The 14,741-nt window shown below is 34.6% G+C and overlaps 1 protein-coding gene across 3 annotated transcripts; it reads left to right on the top strand.

Moving 5' to 3' along the window:
- The first annotated feature begins 230 nt into the window (after nucleotides 1-230).
- On the top strand, nucleotides 231-14,068 carry LOC146911788 (katanin p80 WD40 repeat-containing subunit B1 homolog KTN80.4-like). Of its 3 annotated transcripts, none has more exons than XM_085717817.1 (19): nucleotides 231-525; nucleotides 672-726; nucleotides 813-943; nucleotides 2,672-2,789; nucleotides 2,921-3,147; nucleotides 4,686-4,788; nucleotides 6,771-6,841; nucleotides 6,955-7,029; nucleotides 7,103-7,246; nucleotides 7,355-7,574; nucleotides 7,728-8,150; nucleotides 9,658-9,717; nucleotides 9,802-9,920; nucleotides 11,112-11,237; nucleotides 12,137-12,211; nucleotides 12,363-12,475; nucleotides 12,757-12,873; nucleotides 12,959-13,027; nucleotides 13,422-14,068. In XM_085717817.1, the coding sequence occupies exons 2-19, from the start codon at nucleotides 699-701 to the stop codon at nucleotides 13,483-13,485; spliced, it is 2,283 nt and encodes a 760-aa protein (XP_085573943.1). In that variant the 5' UTR covers nucleotides 231-525; nucleotides 672-698; the 3' UTR covers nucleotides 13,486-14,068. The 3 variants fall into 3 exon arrangements, with proteins under 3 accessions (XP_085573943.1, XP_085573944.1, XP_085573942.1); XM_085717818.1 differs by having other exon boundaries at nucleotides 611-726; nucleotides 13,425-14,068; XM_085717816.1 differs by having other exon boundaries at nucleotides 611-726.
- Nucleotides 14,069-14,741: the final 673 nt, after the last annotated feature.

The raw sequence follows: 14,741 nt of genomic DNA, 5'->3' as shown, positions 1-14,741 counted from the left end.
AAATATCAGATAATTTTTTAAAATATTCATAAAATCATACACCTATTTGAGGGCGAGCTACAAAATGAGAGATTTGATAATACAATATTTTTCATATATATTATTTAATTATAGTAATGTTATAAATAATAAATAAATAAAAAAGGTAACACAGAGTAGCTTTCAGATATTTTGATTTTGTGATTTGAGAATTTTTACAATTTGAACCTTCCTTCCCACCACGACAGATTAATTTGAACATAAGCAAGCAATGAAGCATTATTATCATTACTGATGAACAGTCATAGATCGTGAAAGCGTCTTTTTACTCTCTCTGAGTTTCAGTCTCCACTCTTCTCAGATCCTCTGGTGACCGCCGTTTGATTGACGGCGAATTTCAACCCTCACTCGCTGCTGGCATTACGCTTCACTCCAACACACTGCACTTTGCTTTACGAAATCTACAACTCCCAAGCAACAATCCCTCTCTCTCTCTCTCTCTCGCTCGCTTCACCGTAACTACTACTACTACTGCTGCTACTCCAAGTTAGTGTTTCATTTTCAAATTTCATCTTCTTTCTCCATTTTGATCTATTACACAACGCATTTACTCCTACTCCAAATATTTCAGGATCACACTAATTGGATCTGAAAATCTTAGATCTGTTAAACTGAAATCGAATGTTTTCTAGGGTTTTCATTTTCTCAAACAGACTGCAATGACTACCAAACGCGCTTACAAACTACGTATCCTTCCTTCATTTGTTTCTTCTAGTTTTTTATTTCTTTTTAATTATTATTGGTTGTCCTTGTCCTTGACGTGTTATGTATAGAGGAATTTGTGGCACATGCTTCTGCTGTGAATTGTCTTAAGATTGGTAGAAAATCAAGTAGGGTTCTTGTTACTGGTGGGGAAGATCATAAGGTTAATCTTTGGGCTATTGGTAAACCTAATGCTATCCTGGTTAGTTTTCCTCTTTTCTCCTCTCCTCTCCTCGTCTTTTTTAAATTTTTATTCTAATTGCTATTTTTACCCAATTTCTCACCGACAAAAAAATTAATACCAAATTACTCCTTTAACATTTTCAAATTGGGGACAAATTAGTATCTTTGTCATAATCAGTCAAACTAATTTTTAGTAAGAGACCAAATTAAGTAGGGAGAAAACTGTGACGAATGTCTCTCGAGTACAACTCAGATGTAAAAGGCTGCAGTGACATATGAGAAAACCCTAAAACTGCCATGTAATGAGTAATGACTCAATTTTAAGGGAATCTATGTTTTCAAACCCCTAACCCTATCACACTCCTGTAGCAGTGCCACTATCCCAAAACCCAATTTGAATCTGAGGCGCAAAGTACAAATGCAACTGCAATTGCAGCAACTTTATTCTGTCTGGGGGTGGCTAGCCACTGCTCTGCACCACCCCACTGCAATCTTCCCACAATGTGCTGCTATTGACAACATAGGATTGAAAGAGAAACATGGTGTTTGGATTGTTTTGTATGAGAAATTTTCAAGGTAGCATTGAGTTGAGTTCACTCATATTGAACATGTTAGTCATATCATCTGCATTTCTATTTCTTTTGCACAGGGTCAATCTTATGCAGTGATATTTTTTTGCTTTTTACCTCTGTTCGTGTAGTGTATCGTCCACCTGATATGTGTCCATCTGGGGACTATATTCTTTAAACTAATAATTATATCTTGTTAGATGTGGGCATGTGCTATGAACTTTGAGCAATTCGAGATCATTCAGTTTTTATGTTTAGAGAGGAAGTAGGTTTGCAAGTTATTATGATTATGCATGCACTGCTAAGGTTCTGTGCAGTTGGTTGGGGCCTGGAATGAAATGTAAACATGTAAAAAAAAAACCGAGGCTAAAATGTTCTCCTTGTTCTGTTGCCATTTTGGCTTCTCCAAGGTGTTTCTTTCATGAAGCATGAAAAATTTCCTCTCTTAGAAGTTCAAAGAATTAGGATTCTGCTATTTTTCTTGGTTCAATCAATGAAAAACATTACAGGGGTGCTAGTCCCTTTCTATAAATCCCACCCTGCCCAGGCCCAGTGAGATTGAACCTTGGACTTTTAAGCCGATACTGGTACCCAATGCTGAAGTATTGGGATGTTTTTTTTTTTTTTTTTCAATTAATCTAATCACATTCCTCAGAATATATTGGGTAAGGAATATGTATTCCTAAACAAAAAATTATTCGTAACTTAGCATAAAAGATTCTTAGGAGAAAAATAGTGCCTACATTCCTATGAAAACATTCCCAAGTGAGTGGGTGTGAAAATAGATTTACATGAGGTGGGAGTGAAATTTATATATAAATTTATTTTTAATTCCTCTAACCACCTTATACCTTGGGAATGTTATAAAAGTTTGGCAAACACTTGTTTTTTTAATAAAAAAATACCTAGGAATAGGAATCCCATTATTATAAATTTATATATACCCGGGAATATTATTCCTGATGGTATGAGTTTACAAAACTTGAAATCAATGCCATAGTGTCCCCTTGGAATTTACAAGTGATTGGTTTCTTACATATTATGCTTTTGAGTTTTTGTTTCTTGAGATAATTAGGAATGATACTGATATTATCTTCTTACATTTGTTGGTATAGTAGTGACTAGAGGGAATATATTTTTATGTATTTATTTTCAGTAGAGTTTTTCACCTTTTGCAGAGTCTGTCAGGACACTCAAGTGGAATAGACTCTGTAAACTTTGATTCGTCTGAAGTGTTGGTAGCTGCTGGAGCTGCAAGTGGTACTATTAAACTTTGGGACTTAGAGGAGGCAAAGAGTATGTTGTTGCTTGCCATTTCCTTTAACTATACTGATGAAAAGAGATCTGAGTAGTCTCATAAAACTTATTCAATTTTTTTACCACGACTTTTTTGCTCAAGCTGATGACTTGCTATGTTTCTTTGGTAGTTGTTCGTACTCTTACGGGTCATAGGTCCAACTGTACATCAGTAGACTTCCATCCTTTTGGAGAATTCTTTGCATCTGGTTCTCTGGACACCAATCTTAAGATATGGGACATCAGAAAGAAGGGTTGTATTCATACATACAAGGGTCACACTCGAGGGGTAAATGCAATTCGGTTTACCCCAGATGGACGGTGGGTTGTGTCAGGTGGAGAAGACAATACTGTGAAGGTTAGAATTACTTTCCTTTTTCATGATATTAGTGGAGTCAGATTCCATAACAAGGCTGTTGTAATCAATTGACATAAATATATTTGCATTTCTCTATTATCTGGTTGCTGAAACCCACTTTCTTAAGAGTCACCCTTCAACACTTTGTGAAAGTTTCCAAGAAATACTGAAATAATAGTTATTATTGTATAGTAACTAAAAATGAAAAAGTAATAATGCTGTCTCAAATAATCAAAATTAAGAACTGTTGGATGTCCTGTTGGGGAGGATACAATGAAGACATCTGAATGAAACAAAAATGCGCATCAAGATTTATACATGACGATGATGGATGCCCTCCAAAGACAGAGAAAATTCAAAGGCGACCATAATATTCGTAAGCAGGTGACTAGGTGAGGAAATGAGGGAAAGCGCTAGAAAATAAGAGAGAATTGAAAGAATTTGTATCATTATATTTTTTCTTTCTGAATACATGTAGTGTTTATGTTTACATGGTGTGAGTTACAGATCAGTTGAATCTGTAGCTGCCAGGCAGTTAGATCTATCAGAGGATAGCTAGGCTAAGTCATTATTGATTGACATGGTCACTCTTGCACAAAATAATGTGCCGAGTCAGCAGGCCAGCATAGTTACTACATAAGCTGTATTGTAGCTCACCAGAATCAGAGTATTCATTTACGATTCCTCACAAACACTCTTCTCTTGAATTCTCCCACTCTTCTATATTGTTATTACACCTGAAACTCTGTCAAGTCATTTTCATGGAGTGTGTGGATGGGAATCTAATTCTTGTAAGCTAGGCAAGATGACTTTCCTTCTCCTTTCCTCTTCACCATAGTTGTGTTTGTGGATTTGAGTTAGCTGCCCCATAGGGGAGTATAGAATGGTTTTGTTGACGCCTATCACTTCACCTTTCATATTCCAAACAAAAAAAGTTTCTTTGGACCTTCTCCCTCAATATTGCTCAGCTCTTTATAAGAGGTTTGCCAATAATAAATAGGCTTAAGACTGCATGCTGTCTATATAATCATTTGGTGGGTTTGCTCGGCGGGGAATGCTTGCATTTATTTTGAATCCTTTGCCACGAGCCTTCTTTAGGATAGGTTTCTATTTACTGGCCTCTAATTGGTGTTTGACTAATGGCTGTTTCTCCTCTTGGCATGTCGATTGAACAGCCTTGCTACATTCTAAAGTCTGTTTTTTACAAATATTTTTTACCCTCCTTGTTTTGGAAGATATATTGTCCTCACTCTTATCGCGTTGTTAGCTTTCTCTCTTATCTAATCAATTTTAATTCTAACTATTTTTGCTGTCACAAATCATAATGTTTTGAAATGAGTTATCTAATCTTTATTGACACTGGTATGTGACTTCTTGAAATCATGTACTTGACTAATCCGTCATTTACTTGGTGCATAATTTGTATTGTATTATCTTAATATTTAAATGGATTGTGATATGGCTGTACCGTCGCTTCACCTGTGAATGAGTGTTTTCCTTAAACTTACATAAATTATAATAATGTATACAATTTGTAGTTGTGGGATCTGACTGCGGGAAAACTCTTGCACGATTTCAAGTCTCATGAGGGCCAGATCCAGTGTATAGATTTTCATCCCAGCGAGTTTCTACTAGCAACAGGTTAGTCTTACTTTTTTAGTAATTTGTAATGAAATCAAAACAGTAAGTGTCTTGACAAGTAATGGTGTTTGGTTTGTTTTTTATATTCATTCTTAATTGATATGGTTTTATTAGTTGCTATTAAAATGCTACATTGTTTTCACTCTGTTTTTGCTGAAGTTGCGAGTTTTAGATTAAAGGGTTCTAATAGTAATTATTGGAAAGGGTTAATTATGTTTCTAGTCCCTATAAAATAGCGACCTTGTAAGTTTAGTCCCTACTTAATTTTAATAGCATTTTTAGTCCCTATAAAAAAAAATTTACTTATAATTTTAGTCCCTGCTAAAACAAAGTTTGATTAATTATCCTTAAACTCTTAAATTTTTGAACCATTTTTTTGAGACAAGATTAGAACACTATGAAAGGTTCGTTTACTAAAATTTAAAATTTTCTGACATGAAATGAATTAAATATGAATTTTTTAAAACGACAAAAGCTAAAGATAAAAAGTAATAAAATCTGGATGTAGAAATCAAATTTTGCGATAATTTTTTGCGGACGAACTTTTAGTAATGTTCTAAACATGTCTACAAAAAATTGTTCAAAAATTTAAGAGTTTAAGCATAAATTAAACAAATTTGAATTGAGTAGGGACTAATACTCAGTGCAGAAAAACAAAATTAGGGACTAAAAATGCTATTAAAATTAAGTAGGGACTAAACTTACAAGGTCGCTATTTTATAGGGACCAGAAACATAATTAACCCTATTGGAAAACCTAAGCATCACACCTTACTCATACTAATACTAGACTCCTAATCTTCAACAAAAAAACTAATCCTGATAATTCTATACTCCTTATCCTAATTAAATTAGGAAACAAATCGTGAAACATAAAGAAATATGAATGCCAATCCTGAAAGGTTATCCAAGATATTCTTAATTTCTCAAGATACAGCCTTAAGATTATGGGATAGTTTTTGTATATTCTAACACCTGCTCAAGCCAAAGCTCATTAAGCATTAAGCTTATTACAAATAATAAACTGTTAAAATAAATATATAATATGTGCGGGCAACTAATGGAAGTTGGAGATGTATTAGAGACAGGCATTGTTGGAAAGACAACTCAACAAGATGGTTCGAATGATCACAATGTGAAGAGCTGGTTGGGGTGTTGTGTAACTATGGAAGAAAAGACTTGCTGGAATGATCATTAGTTGAAATTTCCTAGCAAGCTGCTATACAGTGAGAACTGAAATTCCCCAAATCCACCAAGAACAACATTAGGAAGCCTTTAGCAACCAAAAAAAATAAAAATAAATTAGGAAGCCTTAAACTTCAAGAAAATTTAGGGCAGTTAAAAACTTAAAATAATGAAATTGAATCTGCGAGTAGTGTGCCACAACTATGGACAATTCATTAGAGGATGACTCATTGATGATGGAAGGAATCACTTATGGTGCAATTCACATTTGGAGGCTACTAGCTAGTATGAATTCCAATTAAGTTTATCACCAATTTAGGACAGCCGGGACTGATTTGAATTTGGTGGTGCTGGGGTTAGACTGAATGTGGGATAGACAAGGCATTAAAGCCAGATTGCATTTGGGATGGTTGGGGTCAAGGCGTCAAGCTTTGTGAGATAGCCAGAAAAGTCCACTAACAAAGAGAGAACTTGTGAGTGAAATGTTTGCTAGAATTTGTGCATAAAATGATGTTATTTTTTTATAGCCATCTTTGCCAATTTCTATTAGAATTATAATTTAATTGCCAAATGCAATCACAAAATTTAACATATCTTACAACAGCAAGCAACCCAATTTGGCTTACCTAGCAGACACATCTGTTTGTTGTCAATTCTAGGTTATTTTATTTACACGATTACATCACATTTAGTGCTGGATTCTTGTGTTGTTTTCTTTTTTATAATTTTCCTCCCTTTTCTTTAATCGAATGAAATCAATTGTAATTTTTATTTCATTAATATATTTCCCATGCACAGGCTCTGCTGATAGGACAGTTAAATTTTGGGACCTTGAAACTTTTGAGCTTATTGGTTCAGCTGGTCCGGAGGTACTTTCTGTTACAGCAATTTTACTAATTTCTCCTGGACGAGTTTAAAATCGACATTTAAAGTTAATTTTGGTTTAATTGAAATATAAAAATTTTGTATATTTGTATTTCAGACGACTGGAGTACGGTCTCTTACTTTCAGTCCTGACGGGAGGACCCTACTATGTGGTTTGCATGAGAGTTTGAAGGTAAGCTCCTCTTTTAGTTGATTATGTGAGATCACTATCTATTAAGGTAACTTTTCTTTTTGGTTTTGTTTAGGTTTTCTCTTGGGAACCTATAAGGTGCCATGATATGGTAGAAGTTGGTTGGTCTAGATTGTCAGATCTTAATGTTCATGAAGGAAAACTTCTTGGCTGTTCATACAATCAAAGTTGCGTTGGAGTCTGGGTCGTGGACATCTCGGTAGATGCATTTATCTTTCAGAGAAATTACTTACGCTTACAGTAATGGTTGTATTTGATACTATTTGATGCTAATGTGTCATTTTTACATTTCTGACATCTTGTCCAGCGAATAGAACCATATGCACTCAATAGTATGAACCAACTAAATGGCCATTCAGAATCTAAATCCTCAAGTGGAAATACGACTGTATTGAACGAAATCACAGCCAAGGCTAGGCTATCTGTTTCACAAAATCCGGATCCATTACTTAAGGAAACAAGATCTCTTGGAAGGTTGTCAGTTTCTCAAGATTCAGACACCTTGAAGGATGGAAAATATTTGGCATGTATATATCTTTTCTCCTTTTATAAATCTTTCATTTGCTTTTAGGCATTTGTTTTGATTAATTGCTTGTTTAATCCATCTTTTTTTGGTTCCTATTGTTCTAAATATGCTTATGGCCAAAACTTCTCATTACTTGACTTATTATTGCATGAAGCCACAGGAAGTGCACCAAGTACTCCTCAAAGGATAAATTCTAATTCTAGTTCAAAAACAGTCTCTGGTGGTTCAACAGCAGTGCTTAATTCAACCGCTCAGAAAAGGAGTTCTTTGAAATCACATACAACGTCAAGTGTTCCACTCATCAATAGATCAGATATTATACCTGTTATTGTCCCCAGAACTAGCACTAGGCCAGAGCCTGTAGCTGATTCTAGAAAAGAAGTTGGTGTTGCTGGAACAACAATGCCATTATCTTTGCAGTCGAAGGCAGTGGATATACGTAAATTTACAAACAACAGAGATGATGGGGATAAGCCACCTTTCTCTCATGTGACAGAATTTGCAGCTTCTAAGGGTAGCGAATTAAGTGGTTTTTCTGATAAAAATAATTTGCCTGCTTCTGTAAGCTCAACTCAAGGTAATAAACTACTTAATTGTATTGTTAGTGTAATTTTTTTTTTTAAGTCCTTGCATGTCACATTTCCAGAATCATGGTAGAAAGAGTGGGAGGTCGAAAAACCTGACGATTATTTCTTGTGTGTCTATGCTGCCAACCTAAGTATACGTCTCATTGGCATTGACTGTCCAAAAACCCTTCGGGGTACTACGGTGAACCCAATGGGGATCCAAAAACCTTAGTTACAGGTGATTCTGTATAAAAAAGTACAGGGTTGAGCATGTGCTTTATCTACACTTGGCAAACTTTCATGTGTGGTATTGCCTCATGAAACCATTTTTAAGTACCAAGTGACTTCAAGCTTTTAAGCGAATTAGTTTCTTCACTGGTATTAAAGGTTAAAGCTGATCTAACTTAACTAAAGCTCATGAGAGCTTGTAGACTCTCCCACAGTGTATAAAACACTTGTAACCACCCTAACTGTTTCAGTTCTGTTTGTAACTAACTGACTGACATTTGTCAGTCAGTCAACCACTCTTCACCGGCGAGAACTGGTTAAAGGCAATCTATAAATAGATTGGCCTCAATTGTAATTGTAACAGAAATTCAATACAATCATTTTCCAGTAGAGAAGTTCAATACTTTAGCTCTTACAATTTCACTGAATATTCATCTATGAGAAATCACCAAACTGTGATCTGAGAAAATAATATAACTGGTAATATATTTCTTGTTTTTCACAGAATTTGAAAGGCATCTTCTCTTTCAATAGTAATATATTTCATGTGTCTGAGCCAGAAAGCGTTCCTGGTGTTACTCACAAAAAGAAAGTAACAGAAGTCTGTGTCTGAGTTGGAAAATAATTTTGCTACAGATAAATTTAGATTGCTCGACATGTCAGTGTGTATTAAAAATATAGCTTCTATATACAAGCGATTTCCATTCTATGAAGAGAAACACCAAACTGCAATGACATATATTGATCCTTAATTGTCTGGCAAGCTATTCTGCTTCTATACATTGGGCCACCGTGAGCATGTCTTGTTGTGAAAAGGATGACTTGTTTTGTCAGTCATTCTATCATCCAAAGATAATATGCTGTTTTTTTTCTTTCTATTATAACATGCTGATTATAATTTAAAACATAGGTTTTTAGACAGTATTAACTTGCAGGAAGCCTTTAACTCTGTAAAGTGACTTGCTTGATACAAATGGCTAGGGCTGTATCAAAGCTCTTCAAAATGTTATGGGAAACTGTTGTGCTGATGGCTTCTCTTTGGAGTCCTGCATGTAGCTGTTTTAATCTTATGTGAATTAACAAGGACAGTAAACACAAGGCAATAGTGAGACAAAATATAAACTTAATTAAACCAACCCATTCAACCTAATGTCCCAAAAAGTGCGAAGGTCCCCCTGACCTTGTTATTATGTTATAATGATTGATTGTTGGGTGCTTGTTCGTGAAAATCTGGAAATCTTTTGTTCTCTTGGATGGTGAATTACTAATTTTTGAGTTGTCTTGTGACAGATGAAGGCGGGGGCCAGAAACTGAACAGAGATGGATGTTCTATTGAAGTACAGAAACGAGGTATCTTTTAATTGTTAATAATGATTATATCATTATTTATTAATATAAATGGTTTCTTATTTTTATGCTCTTTAAATTATATAGGGAGAATGCGCTCACTTCTCACTTTGGAAAAGAGGGAACGCTCTCTTAATTTTGAGGAACCTAGACACAGAATTTCTCATGGGAGGACACCATCAGTTCATGTGCTTCCTTTCAGTGGGGTACTATACTGTTTCTTATTTTGTTTCATTCTCATTTTATTTTATTTTATTTTCTTCTACTTCTATTAGATTTGAGGTTGTCAGAAAATTCACTTTAATTGCGGCCACCCCTGCTGTCTGTTATTGCCTTATTGGGTTGCATTGTCTGCCGTCATTGCAACGGTACAACATCTTTTGTGTGTTGGGTTGAGGGAGTAGGCTTAATCCTTAATTGTCTTGAAATATGACCTTTGTAGTGCTTATAAGGCTTGAGCAGTACACAGCTTCCATGCAAGTTTCGTGGGGTGGAGTTAGACCAAGTCCAAATATTTTGATATTATCAGAATCTGTCATAGATTTATTGTTGAGCTGCCCACATCGTCCATACAACATGGTTTGGTGTGACAAGTATGTTGGACAAACTACCTTAATTGCGACCACCCCTTTGGTCTTTTATTGGGCCACTTTGTCTAGTGTGATGGGTTGATTCGAGGGGGTAGTCTAGTGTCACTTCTCCTAGAAATGTGGCCTTTGTAGGACTCAAGGCTTTTTTCAGGGATGAGTTTGCTCTAATACTTCCGAACTTTGTTTATAACAAAAGCTCTAGCTACACACTCTTTTTCAAACCCTTTCTCTCTTATTGAATAAAATTCATACGGGTCCCACTCCCACCATTTTAAAAGGCGTCCCACACTAAGTGAGACCTACATTAATTTCATCCAATAAGATATAATGTGTTGGAAAGAGAGTGTATTTCTAGCACTCATCTTAAAAGCATTTTCTGTTTCTCAAACAATTACACAAGTGACACCTTGTTTTCACTGTTTCCTATTCTTAAAGGGATGTGTTGGAAATAGTGAGAATGACTTCTGTTATCTTCTCAACTCAAATGAGTCCTATACAAATCTTTGAAAACAAGAAACAAAGTGTTTCTGAAAACAGAAAATGTTTTTTCAAATTTAATAGGCATCGTCCCTACATTTGACAATACATTGTCCCTACCAATTGAACTAAGCTCACGGGGACCACTTCTGCATGTTTCTACCTGCCAATATTTGTTACATGTTAATAATACAGTTGTGTTGAACTTTGGAAAATTCACGGATTCAGAAGCAATTTCATGTTTGATGCAATTATATTGAGGAGGCAGCTTTATTTTGCTTTTTCCTTGTATCATTTCCACCTGTTTACTCATCCCTGGTTGTTATACAGAGAACACATTCCATATCCACTGAGAAGGCCACAGTTTCTGCTAGCGATGAAGATTCTATTGCTGATTTAATGGAACAACACGATGCATTTATCAGTTCAATGCAGAACCGTTCATCCAAGTTGAAGGTATTGATGACTGGATTTGTTAATTTTTATGATTAGTTTTCTGTGTCCTTGGAACTTTTTATTACTTTTGTATTGGCTTTCTGTTACTTGTATAATGAGTCTTGGCATGATATTAAACGCCAAACAAGTTGGTTGTAGGACGACAACCCGGATGGACATGACTTGCTTCCGCGTCCTTTTTCTTTTCTTTTATGATATCTGATAGGGGAACATAATTTAGTAGAGAAGAACAAGATCGGAAGACAATGTATCTGTTGAAATTATAGGAATTTAGGTGGGTGAAAAGAAAGAACTCATAGTATATACTTTTTTTTTTTTTGTGAAAGAAACTCATAGTATATACTATTAGTATTGACATACGTTGCTCAATGATGTGCTACGGAAGACAAAACAATAGCCTGTATTTACAGTAATACTGGACTTTTTAATTGAACAAGAGAACAAATAATGATTAATGATGTATGGAAATCCCTCCTTCCATCCTTCGAGACCATCCAAGATACTCTTGAAAATATTCATGATATTCTATGTCCTACAGTGTCCTCTTACAGTATAAATCACAAACAAACTGGTGTGCTCAAGACTTAAAACGTTTTCAAAGCAATATTTGCTAATAAATTTGTTTATTTATTGAAAGAAGAAATCCTTCAAAAAATCTTTAGTCAAGTACCACAAATAACCTAAGAAGGCCGCTTTATATTATAGCTTAAAAGACCAAACATCAAATATTTAGCTCTGAAGGATTTTCCTCAACATGCAAAATAACATGGTTTTATACAAAAAGCACTCTTTTAACAAAAAATTGTCCTCTAGAGAACAATTTAAATGTAATTTTGGTAATTGAGCAATGCCTACTACCATTCAAAGATTTGCTGAATTTTGAAACCATTATATTTCAGGTTGTCTTCAGACGTTGGGAAAGAAATGATGTTACAGAGGTCATTAGCACGATGGCAAAGATGGGCGATCATGCTGTAAGCATTTTGAGTTGCTTGTTTTCTGTTTTTACAACTTCTCAATTTTTGTGTTCTCTTTTATGGTATAAACAAATTTGATGCATATTTTATTTTTTTTTGCAAATATTGAGTTCTAATAATTCATTTAACTTAATTGTATTTATTCCAGGTGATTGCTGATGTTGTTAGCATTATAATGGAGAAAATTGATATGGTCACACTTGACTTATGTACAGGTCTTCTGCCACTTCTTACCGACCTTTTGCAAAGTGAAATGGATAGGTAAATGTTGTCTCTTTTACTGTTATAATAAGGAAGCAGCTATAACAATTTGTTTTGCGAAGTTATCATATTTAGCTAAAGTTACAGCCAGTAGCAAGCAAGTTATCAAAGTAGGAGAAAATGGGTAGTTTCTAAAATTGATTATTTTGCGATTTCTTTATTTTTGAGGACCAAATTGCCCAAACCTTCAATTTTGAGACTAAATTGATAGTTCACTTTATAGTATTTTATTTTATAGATTCGGTTCTATGCTGACAGTTCTGGTATTCACATATCTGTAGACATCTATCTATATCCGTGGAAATGTTATTGAACCTGGTCAGAGTATTTGGTTCAGTAATCTATTCAACGCTATCAGCTAAACCCTCTGTTGGTGTTGATATTGAAGCAGAGAAAAGGTTCATAATCATGACTTATTTTATTTTACTTTTTATATATTCCATTACACAATTTAATTAATTTTTTATTGTTAATGAGATCCAGGCTAGAGCGCTGCAACGTCTGCTTTGTAGAGCTCGAAAAAGTCAAAGGTTTCCTACCTTCTCTAATGAGGTACATGTTTATCAGTTCCCCTTTTGTTTCAGTCAATTCTGGCGGTGCTGAATGGGTGTAATGCTAAATGTTTTTTATTTTATGCGATTGGCTTAAATTCATGTTATTTAATACTAGCATGCATATGGGGGCACTAACGTACTCATCTTGGGGAAACAAGTTTATGCAATTATTTAAACAATTAGTTATATGATTAGATAAAAAAGGATAAAATTGTAAATGAATAAATGAAATAATTTAGCTATGCTAAAACTTGGTATCTCTATATAAGTTATAGATTTTGAAAGCAGAAAAAATATAAATACTTTGTGCTAAAAATAATCAGGAAATAATGTATTAGGATGATATATAATTTCTAATGTTAATTTCCACTTTATTTGCCTTTCATCTATAGAAGAGGAGGATCAATTGCAAAATCTGCACACGAGTTGAATCTGGCACTTCAGGATGTGTCGTGACTCTGACTGTATTAGATTAGTCTTGCTGCTCAAGTTACATTGGTGCCTGTAGAGGTTTTTTGTGCATCTCAAAGATTTAAAATCTCTACACAAGTCATCAAGAGTTTGATGCGTTGTCTTTTGTCATCAAATCATGTATGTACATTTATTTATTGATGTTAAATCTCAAGAGTGATGATGACAAGTGGCGGCACTGATAGTCTGATACTGCTAATTCTTCAACATACACACGGAAACCAGAGCTGAGTTGAGCTGATGTGATGTGCTGCCCTTTGCTGATAGATTAGTTTTGCACAGTTCTGTTTATAAGCTTAATGTGGAGATCTCACTCCCGTCAACAACTAACCTAATATGGGACAATGCTACTACTGATACTGATCTAATCTTAGTTGAAAATTTGTTGTTATTTATTGTTTTAGTGCCTTAGGTTAGGCGTGATTGTATGAGACTGTGGCCCCGTTCATATTTCTCTCTGTTACAAATCATTGTATGATTTCTTTCAATGCCTTCGGTAACTATTATATTACTATGGATTAGTGTCGTATATAACGTAGGAAATGAATCGACAACTTTGTCCCGGTAACTATTATATGCCTTGCGGTGGCCTTGTTTTATTTTATTAATCTTGTTATTATAACAAAAGGAGGTCTCTTGTTATATTCTTATTCAGACTAATCTGTCGGATTCACTATATACAAAGAGGATAATGCTTGTTCTTACGAATACCCAAATAACGAAACACATGACTTATTATCTTCTGTTGATTTTCACCAATACACACGGTCATAATTTCTGCCAAATCTGGACTAAACAGTTTTTTTATTTTTTTATTTTTTTTTAAATAGCAAAATGTTAATTTCTTCTCTTTCATTTGTGACTTTGTAAAAATAGCAATTCTCATACGAAAATAGCCAAATTTTCATAATCATAAGTTTCATATAAGGGGAATAAACATTGGATTATTAAACAAAACGTCACTCACAACTGAGCTGGCGTATGGTTGGCTCAATATTGTTTGTGTTTGCAATTTAAGAGTGTTGGTAGCTGTCGTTAGTTTGGCACTTTTAGATCTTGCCGTTTTGAGAAATTTAAAGTTTAAGGTTGCCTTTTCTTAAAGCAATAGTACATCCGCAAAGGGAAAGTAATATGTTGCATTTCTTCAAAATAATAAAAATATGTTGCTGAAAATGAAATGTTGGTTTGGGTTTTACGATTTTCTGGCAACGAAGTGGTTGACATTGAAGGCGAGGTTAGAT

The sequence above is a fragment of the Medicago sativa genome, chromosome 6 (assembly GCF_051527215.1).
Source record: "Medicago sativa cultivar Bolivia chromosome 6, Bolivia_mono, whole genome shotgun sequence".
NCBI lineage: Eukaryota > Viridiplantae > Streptophyta > Magnoliopsida > Fabales > Fabaceae > Medicago > Medicago sativa.
Note: the sequence above shows the minus strand (reverse complement) of the source record. Positions and strands in the feature narration are given on the sequence as shown.